The 12,521-nt window shown below is 37.3% G+C and overlaps 1 protein-coding gene across 1 annotated transcript in view; it reads left to right on the plus strand.

The window, feature by feature from the left end:
- Positions 1 to 2,849: 2,849 nt before the first annotated feature.
- The window catches only part of LOC135469247 (serine/threonine-protein phosphatase 2A 56 kDa regulatory subunit epsilon isoform-like), a 51,383-nt gene continuing 41,711 nt past the window's right edge, over positions 2,850 to 12,521 (plus strand). The window contains 1 exon segment of the mRNA XM_064747844.1: positions 2,850 to 3,345. Coding sequence (XP_064603914.1) covers positions 3,204 to 3,345 — 142 coding nt within the window. The 5' untranslated portion in view covers positions 2,850 to 3,203.

Genomic DNA, 12,521 nt, shown 5'->3' on the forward strand with positions numbered 1-12,521 from the left:
GTTTTATACAGTTGGTTGACTGATGACAGTTTACATTACAGATGGTAATTATTATTGATGCAATTTGATTAATAATAGTGGGTGGCCATTTCAAGACTGTATGTACATATGGAAAACTGATTAATTGTGCAGTTTTATAAAAGTTTATTTATTTAATAAGTGTTTTGGGTTTTTAAGACCACCCGTTTCCCTATAAATTTTCATTGTTTTGCAGCTTCCACATTCTCATTGGTCGGTTGTCTCTATGCACAATTACTGTTTCATTTTTGAAATTATATGAATATATAACCTGGTGATCTATTATCACTGGTTAATGCGGAATAAGAAACATTACGATGGAGGCATGGAGGATCGACCCATGCACATGCATAAGTGACTCTTTAGCATCACAGCTGGCTGATTTTCAGACATAATGATGGCCTCTATAACTCACCCCCATCATGCAGCCAGTCACACAATCAACACAATTATATGTGAATCCATCCTGTCTATTGGATGTGATGTTATACTTTCATTGCATGTGGTCGTGATTAGCTTTCATATTTCGCATGCGATTTTGTACGTACATTAACTAGAACAAAAACCTCATTACAGGTGGTAACAGAAACCATTAGCTGGGTCCTTTAATTAACTGTAAAAAAATGTCCGTTTGTACACATGGAATCGGGCTACACATTTCATGACATTCCATTTTATTCACCAAATAGATATAACAGGAGTATACAGATACATATATTAGCTTTTGACGGGACTAAAGTTCCGAAGAACTTGTTCCATCCCAAATTCAGTTAACTTTAATACTGACCTGCACTTATACAATGGGAATAATTCTGATATGAAACAATAGAGTAGGGTAAAAAACGTTAACAAGTAAATGTTCTGTCAGTTTAGATTTAAATAGTGGAGTAGGCCTGCAGTATATAGACCTTAGACACAAGGATAATTTGATCCACTCTCGCGGACATTTAATTTTTGATGTGTGAATTGATGATGTGGAGCAATAAATTGGTTCGTGAAGACTGCAGTTTAGGGTTCTAATTTGGCAATTGTGCATATCAGATTGTCGTGTAAAAATGCTTCTAAAATTGACAGGCACTTGTTCCGGATGATGAATAAATTTACGAGCATTGACGATACAACTGAATTGATTTTACTTTAAAATATTCAAAATTTGTTATTTAAGCACTACCAAAAAATACTCAGCCGGTATATAGATCAGTGACTTTTGATTCTGAAAAATTCACTTGTCAAAATACTTTATTATGTTCTCTGAAGTCATACAGTTTATGCAGAATCATGCGTACAGCTTCTACAAGAGATGCGTTTTTCTGGAGATGTGAGCGCTATGTGCAAATTAAGTCGTGGATATGCAACCAATAAACTCAGGTTTCATTTGCCTTCTTATGCCGAAGACACCAGACTTGACACCCAGCCCAATCAAATTATACTGAGACCAGGCCAACCAGTCCTGTTTCCTTGGTCTCATCCATTGGAGATTAGAGCTAAGCGAGGCAGCAGGAAGTACAATTTCTTAAAATCTTTGGTATGACCACCCGATTTATATGTAGGAGGCTGTGAGTTCTGATTAAGTAGACCTATATAGAGGTAGCCCTGTTGATAACAAACATTTTTTTTTGTTCGCCCCCTGTCAGTTTGATTCTGATCATGACATTTTATCAGCACTTCACCCCATGAACGTTCAACGTCGTAAGGCTTACAACTCAAAATAGAGAAAAAAAATGAGCTTCCGATTATGTCAATGAAAGAAATTCGTGTGCAAACGAAATTTTTTTATTGGTAAACCTTAGTAATTCCAATTAAATTATTTGTTAGTTTTAATACTGCTTGATTTCCGCCTAACAAACGAGCCGTGCTAACAATCTTACTAAATCCATCCATAACGATAATGTCTATGCAAATTAAAACATAGTTATCCCCCTTTGTCCGTCAGTAGGCATATTCACAAAAGGCAGAGCGAGTGTTGTAATCAAAGAACAAAATGAAATGTCACAACCATGTTACAGTGATGTCATTGAAAATTATGATTTTTTCCAACCTCTGATTTTATAAATCGTATGCAATTTAATAACATTGCACAATTTGAATGTTGCAGACCCCCCCCCCATCCCAACACACACACAAAATAAATAGGCCCTAAATAAATAAAATAAAAGATGGTAAAGGGTAGGGTATGACCAAATAAAACACAAGCGATGTGTAAAGACGGGTCTCTAGGCCCGTGTGTCGGTATTTTATTTTATTTATTTATTTAACAACTGTTTTACATGTGGCTACGCTTGTGACCAGTTTTGTGGGTGAAAGAAATCGTATCGTGATGTTCGGGGTAAACCAACCACCCACTAACGAACATTTCCACCCCATGGTAGCCGCCTTTCTCTGTAATAAAATAATATAACTTGTACTTGATACTCAGCTGATAGGTATGCAAATAACATAAATAAGGCCGGTAAATGTCGAATATTTAAACACATATGACTGTATATACTAAATTTGAATGAAAACTCCAGGTACATGAATAGTTGCATCGTAGGCTGATAAGCATTGAGTTGATTACATCGGTTGTTATACTTTAATTACTTATCTGTCGTAAGCTGTGTCATTTGTCTAATACTGGTGTAACAATTATTTTGAGTACTCCAGGTTTAACTTCGGATATATATCCTCAATGAAAACGAAAACCTTCTCCACTTAAAGTACGTAATAACTGTTAGATTCCTTAATATACAACATGTTCAGCTGGGCAGCTAAGGCTTTTGTGCAGTAGAGGTCACCGAGGTCAACTTCGTCGTTTCTCGTCAGAAACCACGTGCCGAGAAGTGTGTACTGGAAGAGGGTTAGCAACCTTGGTTTGGAGTCTTGAGAGAGGTACCAAAGGAAATATCGCTCATATTTCGTTGGTTTGGAATAATTCAGCTGTCCAACGTGTTCAGTGGTATTCGCACAGTGTTGAAAAATATATCAGCTGCTAATGGGGACTAGAAATCCCCGACAAACCGACACACGGTGGCTGAGGTTGCAGCGATTACTGAAGTAAAAACGTATCCACGGTCATGAAATTTTACATGGTGATCCTTGATTTTGAATGATATGCTCGTAGATCCACTCGGAGATTTCGGAGAGTTAATAATTACCCTAGGAAGTACATTCAGGCGGGGTGACTGGAATCACAAGCAGACCACAACATGACATCGAAAGTGGTCGACAGAATCGATCCCTTCACTAACAAAGTGTCCATCAAATCGAAAAAGCAGAAGAGATCGCAGGGGTCGTCTCATTATAGAACTAAAAATGCCCCTGAATTAAAGCAGTTACCGCATCTGAAAGGTAAGACTTTCTTGTCCTTCGTGTCTATTCATTAGTCTTGTATTTGTTATTCAATTGATGTTTCCAAAGGCCGACATTATCATTTTAGTGGTTCAATGTTGAGACAGCCGTTATGGAAGCCGGAGGACGACCCCCTGTATAAGTTCAGCTGATACTATTGCCTTTGCCTGGAATTTACCAGCCTTGGAGCTTATGCTGTATGAATACAGTAGTGATCATCCGGTCTTCGTCTGTTTCGTAAGCAGCAGCATCAGAAGCAAAGCTAAAACCAAAATCAGTGTGCGAGGGTGACATTAACTATTCAAACATAAACTGTAGAGAAAAGGATGTAAAATCTATTAAAAGTGAGTACTTTGACTTGTTCTTCTACTAGCTGTAGTAATGAAGAAGAGACTGAAACTTGATGCCGCACCATGTTAAGGCGCATCTCTTTCACATACTTCCCATACCAAGTGTATTCTATTTGTTTATCACCAAAACCCAAGTTTTCTTTTACAAAATGGTTTATGAAGGCAGTTAGAGGGTGTGGACAGACTATAATGCCAAGTGATAGATGAAGTAAGATGATGAATCTGCTGTACCACAACACTGTTGGACCATACTAAAAATACATCTCCTGCTCAACATACAGACACTGGTACTTTTAGTACAGGCACACGATCTAGTTGTAGTGAACCTCTGGCCTATCTAGTTCAAGCCCATCTTCAACTCAAAGCACATGAGTGTGCATGCTACTTTACCTCATCGTTTCAGCTCAGCCTGTCTGCTTTACTGGCTCCCCTTTTTAGGTCAAACTCATACTGGAGAGTTGATATTGTGGTTAGCCTTAGTCATGCGTGGATCATACATTTATGTATTTACCGTTTTAACCTTTTGTATAAAATAAAGAAATGTATAAGACAGGTAATTACACATTTTATTTTATCACACTTCGTACATATTAGGGAGAAGAATTGTGAACACGTTTAGTTAAACATCTTTCATGTAATGGTTGTCAAAATAGCCTTTATAAGCAGAGTGAAGCCACATGAACTTGTCTACAGCATATACATTTATAATTCTCAAACGGCTGTACTGATTGTTGCATGTGTATCTGGAATGCCTGTCTATCACGTTTTGGGCGTGTAAGTGATGTATATTGTAACATTATGTTGGCTCAGGTACTGTATGCAGTAGACATTACACCCACAAGTAAGACACTTCACCAGGATGAGTGACCTAAATATTTCTCTCTCTGGACAGATATAAATAGACAGTGGTAAACACAATCTTGTTCTGGGACTTGACATTTTCATCTGGTACAGGTTAGGCTTTCTCACAGTGTGTCCAGTGTTTGACATGGCTTTGTTCATTGATTTATTTGTACTACATTGAAATTGACACTTACAACATTCATCATTAATATGTAATGTGAAACTCCATGCTATTGAAGCCTAATACCTGAAAGGTCCAGGAAACTGTCTAATTTCTGATGATGTGTTATTTATGAAGCTGACCCAAGTACAATTCATTAAGCATCTTGGAACTTCATATTACAGTGATCAGCATTGAAAGGTTTTGTGTTGTTTCTCTCAATGTACTTTTAAGAATGCTTGCACAGGTAGAGCATCAGTTGTGTAAGCTCATTTCATTGTAGTTAAGTTTAGAATAAAGTAATATGACACATTACATTGTACATATATGTGCATAAAATTATATCTTGCTTCAGTGATCACATTATCTGTGTGCATGCAATTGATGGTACATTTAATCACTTATACTTTTTATGCCATTAATTGGGGATGCAAAGTTCCTCGTTGGATTATTGGTGGAGAAATATGATATGTGGAATATCTGAGCTTTATGGTATTTCTATGTTGTAAGCTTGTGTACTGCAATGGATTTTCCGATCACAACATGTATGTGTATTGGTAGTGACCATCTTGTGAGATAACATTGATCCATTATGATATACATATACATGTAGTTCCTACAATGTCAAAAGTAAAAGTTCTCCAGGCCTCACTGTCACATGTATGTAGAGTAAAGGTAAATATTACAATGGATCATCAACTTTTTATTATACAATGTGTTGTATATTTTTGGAAGGTTAGTCTTTCAGCTCTTGTGGAAAAGTTGAGACATGCTTGGAAAAAAACAGAATTAACAATACTGGGTTGTAAAATTGCATGGAATGTAAAAGCTTGTACATTTACTAATGCAAAGACAGGTATTTATAAATTTTTTTAGAGGCATTAAACTTTACACAATAAAACTTTTGATGATCCGCACCAAAGGTAGCTTGTACTCAGGTAAATGTGTATATCTTACCTGTATTCAGGACCTTGTGTATATACATGTATTTGTACATTACTTCCAATACAGTGTCAGCCAGAGAACACATTCACCAGGTCATGTCAGCATCACGATACCTGTAAGACAAAACGCCTTGTCTTTGGCTTACTGCCAGACCAGGGCTCCACAGTAAATTTCAATGATTTACTCTGGCAATAACAAGCATTTTACAATCTGTGCCATTCTGGTTAATCACATACATGTACTGTACTTAGACTTAGTCTGCATTCTCTTACACATGCTTTTAGCTTCTACTGGAAGCGGGCAAAGGTGTATCGTTCATTCTTTCTGTGTCAGCCAGAGAACACACTAACCAGTCATTATTCTATATTTTGTTTATCATAATGGAGAAGGACAAATTGTGATCCATTAAAGAAATAAAAACATTTTGTGAACGTAAAAGAAGATAAGGTAAATGATCTTAAAAAGTGTAGAGGCAGATAAATGTCATGAAGTATTAGATTTAGGGCTGAAATTTACATATCTGCCAGACTTCCAAAGAAACCGTAACATATGACTTGATATTTGCAAAATGTATTACATGTACACATATTTCAAGATGGTGATAGATTTATAAGCAGTTAGAGAATTTCTTTGACAGGTTTTGCCTGTGACTGACTGCATACTTTGACCATATGTGGTGATGGTGTGTGTGTTCATTACTTCTGGATCTTTTAGTGAGGCAGCATTAAAATATGTCTGATTATCTTGTTGGAATTGCCCTGCCACAGTGAGAAGATGTTGCAAAATGGGCATACATGTAGCATTTTACCTGTGGGGAAGCTAGTAAATATATTTGTACAGTAGTAGTTTAGATTGAATGGTTGTTGTGCTGCTGATATTTCGTTCATTTTTTCATAGCTCTGTGTTTTTTCTTATTTACTTGCTTCATTGATACCTACATGTATGAATATCAGTATGCATTTCTGTGAGAATACAGTGTGCACAGTACAACATAGGCGTGCAACTGACCTGAAATACACTCATCTTGTCCAAATAGAAGTTATAATGTCAAGCCAGGCAGCAGCGTAAAACAAGATCTACATGTACATCACATCATGTTTGGAGACGTGAATTTGGGACTTGCATATTTCCCTGATCACTCTTCATTTATCATTCATCTGTACATGCATACATGTACTCCAGTATTCAGTCTCATTCCTACATTATAATATGTACACAGTCTTTGTAAAGCTTACAAGTGTAATTGTATGTACATGTGCATGTATATTTGAACTGGATATAATGAAATTTGACTTCCTCGCTGGTCGTACAAGGGAGGATCTGCCGGGTATCTGCAAATGGTTTTGGGCTTCCCTAGGCTCTATTTGGTTTCCTCCCACCATAGTGCTGGTTTTCGTCCTATAATTGAAATACATGTATTCTTAAGAATGACGTAAATCACCAATCAAAGAAAAAAAAAAGCAATGGAAACTTGAATAAGTTGCATCAAAGCTAAACTTGGCTCAAGGCAATTTAACCTCAAGAACATTAAAAGGTAATTTAATCTCTTGTAAACATGTATTTTCATGTCATGGAAAGTCATACATGTTGCACCCAATAATTGTCATGTCTGTTATGTTTTAAAATACATGTATGTATATTACACTAAAAAGAATGATTGACAAAATCGCTATTGATAGAATCTGACCCAAACACACAAGTGCTTTGATGATTTCACTTCAAAACTTTACAGGTTTACGTTATCTGGATGGTGGTAGTTCTTGGGCTTGGAAGACTATTGAACACTGTACAAGTGCATGGAATTAAGACATCTGATACGCTCTATCTGCCTAAACATGCATATACATACACAAAACATGCATATCCGATCAGCAGGCTTGAAACCCTCTGTTTTGTTGTGTTACAAACATGTGCAAACACATAGGTGATTTTGTAACCTTTAGGTTCCAAGACAGGCATTAGTCAGCAGAAGTCAAGTATGTTTCGAAGTAATCCATTTTGATTTCATGAATTTCTTTTTGTGCGTAGTAATATATTCTGGGATATAAAAGCATACAGTACATTGGGGTGTGTTTTAAAAGGCTTTCAAACTGCCTCTTGAAATGTATTTACACATACCTGATATGTAATTGCATATATCTTTTTCACTGAGAATTTCACTGAGCTATAGTAAAGCACCGAAACTGGTCCTGAAACTTTGCTGATTATTTTAGAGAATCGAGATTTTATTTTAATATGATATCATAATATCATAAACCCTGCATGTCGAGTGTACTTTGTGTAGTGCAATGCTATTACCACTTACAGAATTCCATTATTTCATCACCACGTATTAAATTTCAAAAATGTTGACAGTGTCTTGGAAGTACATGTAGTCCAAGATGACCTGTATACATGTACATGAAGTGATATTTCTGATCTGGACCATGGATTAGGAATATTGTTATTATGTCTGTCATTTAAAATGGACCCATGAAGCGGCTGATGTTCATGTGTGATACATATCATTGTGTTTTATGTTAGGGATTCATTCATGTCGAGAAAAAAAAAAAAGTACAGGTATGTAAGTGACCTACAGTGTAGCTGTCATGACCCAATTACATGTACATGTAGGCATGTTTCGTTGGTGATAATTGTACTTTGAGATTTGTCTTTAAATGAAGATTATATTAATTTATGTAGAAATTAACATGCAGTACTCAAACTAGTACCATATACCATGTAGTTACTGACTTTAATCGTAGATTAAATTGAAGTATCACAGTCCAGAGCAATGTTCTTCCAACAATGAATTTACCGCTTTGGCAGTGTCAGGAATTCTGTAAAATATTCCCCTGTAAGTTGGTTTCTTTTGCTCTTAGCTCACTTTCTCCTCCAACTTCCCACGACTTCTTAAATGAATGATTACATGTACATAGTGGATCTGCTATATCAGTATATCTGTATCTTAGTTTATTACTTGTGCTAACCATTGCGACTGCTGAACACTGTGAATGCCCACCAGATGCAGAGTGATTGTCCCTTTCACATTTGCATGTGGAAGCTTTGGTAGCATACATGTTTAGTGTTGTGGCTGTGATGATGCATATGTCTTCGTGTACATACAAGTTGAAATACAGTAACCTGTACAGTTTCTGCTGGTGACTAGTCAAAATCAATAGGATTTTGCTCTTGATCTTTTCAGTGGGGGATTTACATGTATGTATTGATTAAAATACAGGAATCCGCAAGAATCCAAAGCATCTGTCGATAGGGAAGTATTTGATTTGTAGAAACATGGAAATGGTTTCTGGGGCAGTGGGATACATGGGATATCTGGAGTAAGCATTTGGTTAAGGGAGGAAGATCAGCCCATTGCTGACTGGGACAGGCTAAAGGTGGCTGGTGAAACCACATTCCACAGCTGGCCACTGGTCAAGGCACACTCAGTAACTGACCAGTCTGATCTGCATCTACAGTGTGGTTTGGTTTGGTTTGGCTCAGCCTGAGACTGGCAGTGTAGTAGCACCACATGGCTGAATGGTGTCTAACTGCCTACCACATGGCCCTGGCGTAAGCTGGCATGGCAAGGTTGAATATTTTATTGATCTGGATTTCAGAACAATTGAGAGTCGACCAGATATACACCTTCTGCTTTGCCTGTTAGCAGTGTGCACGGTCTGAGGGACAGACTGGTAACAGTGGTCTTTATATAATATCTTCCTGTACTATCCGGTGGCCTGGGGGTATTTGGAGACAGATCTCCTACCCACAGCAGTCTTGGGCAATCCTCCAGCTCATCTCCAATCTCTAGTATCTCACAGGCTGGTGATGGATAGTAACAACTAGGGATTAAGACCAGGCGTATTCCTTGGCACACCTTAACACTGCCTGCACATGTAGCCATGGGTATTCGTGCTCATTACTGACAAGTAGTACTAGAGTTACAATATTGTGCCACCTATCGTGCATCCACAACATGCACACAGTGGTATTGTTTAGTGCACCAATTGCGTGTACATTTACACGTAGCTCTGGTATACAGTGATTATGCGCTGCACCTCAGACATGGATGCATCTATACTCTACACTGAACACAACAGTGGCTGCTCAAAAAAAAGATAGAGATGTACTGTTTCGGTGTTGGAAGGAAAGAACATGCAGCTAATTAATGGATACAAGTAAATTTCTGTTTTGATTGGTTCACCTGAATTGTTAATATAAAAAATACTTTGAATGTATGTGAGCATTTGACTGCTTAAAACCACTTTCATAACATGTATAGGTTGTGTTGCATTGCTGCGAATATCAGTTAAATTACATGAAAGTGTATCATATAAACATATAGTCAAATTCATGTGAGTCAGGGTACAACTTTCAACTTGAAAAAGGTTTTAGACTCTCTGCAGTAGGTTGACATACATGTAAATGAGACAGTCACACTCTAGGAAGGAAAACTGTAAGGTGTTGGTAACATGCATACACATGCACATTTCAGAGAGTGGATTACTTATTTCAGTGCAGGCTAGTATAGGGTACAGGTAACATGTAACACTATGAAAAAGACCACAGTGATGAACTTGTTCAGTTGATTTTGAGTTTCTTGACTGTAGCACTTGAACAAACAAAATAGCAAAACTAATAGCAATACAGTTGTTTCTAATCTTCTGTTTTGTGTATTTTCTGTGTAGATGCATTTTGTGCAAATTGTTAGTGTGAAAAAGTAGTGCGGTGGAAAAATACCTGTGTGAACAAACAGAGGGTGAATGACAAGAAAAACGACATGAACTGAACATGAGCTTGTTTATGATCTGACCCAAAAAATATCAAGGATTGTTAAACCTCAAGCAGTCTAAAGAAAGAAATCAGTCCAAACAAATGGTTCACTTTAGGTTCCTCAGAAGGCTTCCTAGCATTTTTACAAGTAAGAATTATCAGTATGTTTTGTATTTTGACTCATTCAAAGAGCAGATAAGTGAAGTATCATGAAACTTTGGCCAGATATGTGATTTAGGATAAATAAAATGGGGAATTCAATATAACCTGCCTAAGAGCCTACAACCAGATCGCTTATGCAGGAAATGTTCTCTGAGTACTGATACAAGCTGTACAATTTATCTAACATGTGTATACAGGTGTGAAGGTTTATTAAGGATAAGGAAACAGATTGTTTTGGGTTTTTTTTTGTTTGGAAGCAATCTGCAGCTTTTGTTCTTCATATACATTAATTGTTTTGGACCAAAACTTGAAGTGAAATGGCCAGCTGCCTTGATATCTGACTTTCATCTAAGTGTATATGTATGGCTGTCAGAGCATGCTAACTGAAAGAAAGCGTTATTGTAGATTGTAGATTTAGCTCAGAATGTGCTTTATTTATTCATAACAGAATTATTTGATTCAATTGGAGTTTAATTATGTTTGGCTTCAAGTAAATTTTTGGCCATAATCAGGGTCACTGAATCTTGACTTCTATAGATACTTTGTGGTTGGACCGTTCTCTGTAGTGTGAGGGCTCTTATATTTTATGTACATGTATGTCATCAAGGACATGTATGATATTTATAACTGTACTGTGCACGTATTGTCACTGATATTAATAGAACCAGACAGAGGCCCAGGTCTTATTGTTGGAGTATAAGAGGCTGTAACTTACATGTAAATACACAGGCATTCAGCATACATCTAGGTCTGATTTCTTACCCTGACCTTTCATAATGAGTGCCATCAAAAGATTTGCTAAAATTATGATCAGCAGTTAATTGACAAGGTGTGGTCTTAAGAGTTTGTGCATATGTGTATATGTGTGTGGATTCAGTAAAGAGTACTTTTTGATGGTTTGAATGGATGTATACATGTAGCATGTGAATCAGTTTAAATGTGTTTGTAATTCTATTAATAATTTGGATGTTATTTCTTGTTTATTTTATGTCACATTTGTAGGCAATGGAGTTGGAACTGTGTGCTTGGAATAAGCTTCTGTATTGAGTTATTCCCCTTTTATTCTGATCCGATTTACCATTTGATTGATATTGATTTAATCACCCCAATAGGGGTTTGTGGGCTTATGCATGGAGGGAAGACAACAGAACGCAGCGGTGGGTATTGATCTGGCCAGTGCCATAGATAGGTCAGGATGTACGCCGCAACCCAGGGAAAACCAGACGCCAATATGTGGCTGACACCTAGCATAATCACCAAACATAGCAGCAGAATTGCTAGTCCAACTAAGCACATCAAGCTGATCAGACATGTAAATACACGCTGTCTGAGAGTAGTCATCTGTACTGTCTTAAGAAGTCTGCAAGTATGTCATCATACATGTACATAGAAGTACAAAAAATGCAAACTTAGCTTTCCTACAGACTGAAGTATTGTTAATGAACCATGCCACTTTAATTTATTAAACAGTAGGCCTTTTCTGACTGCCAGATTTGGAATGTGGTATCAGTGAACATCACCTAGCCTAAAGGGACCTACATGCAGCCTGATGTGACCCAGTTGTGGATGCCTGTACATGTACACTGTGGGTGGGATCTTCTCTCTAGCAAATTCCACGCCTACTAAAGGTCAGGGGTCAAGTATGGTTGTCATTGACACAATCAAGTACATGTACATGTGCATGTAAACATACATGTATGATGACTGCTCTCACCTACAGTGGCCATCCCCACAGAATAGAATTAAGGGGATCAGGTATATGTAAGCCATCTCACATGCATGCGTATAGAACATCCTTTAAATTTACAGCAAAGCTGCATTCTTCTGCTGTTGCGACGTGATATAACTTTATAATACATGTACATGTATATATTAATGTCTTACGTCATTTGATGTCAGTCAGCAGCTGTACATATACAGTCAATCTGTAATCAGCGTCCATCTGCCGTAAGCGGCCACTC

This window comes from Liolophura sinensis, chromosome 6 (genome assembly GCF_032854445.1).
Source record: "Liolophura sinensis isolate JHLJ2023 chromosome 6, CUHK_Ljap_v2, whole genome shotgun sequence".
NCBI classification, from domain to species: Eukaryota; Metazoa; Mollusca; class Polyplacophora; order Chitonida; family Chitonidae; genus Liolophura; species Liolophura sinensis.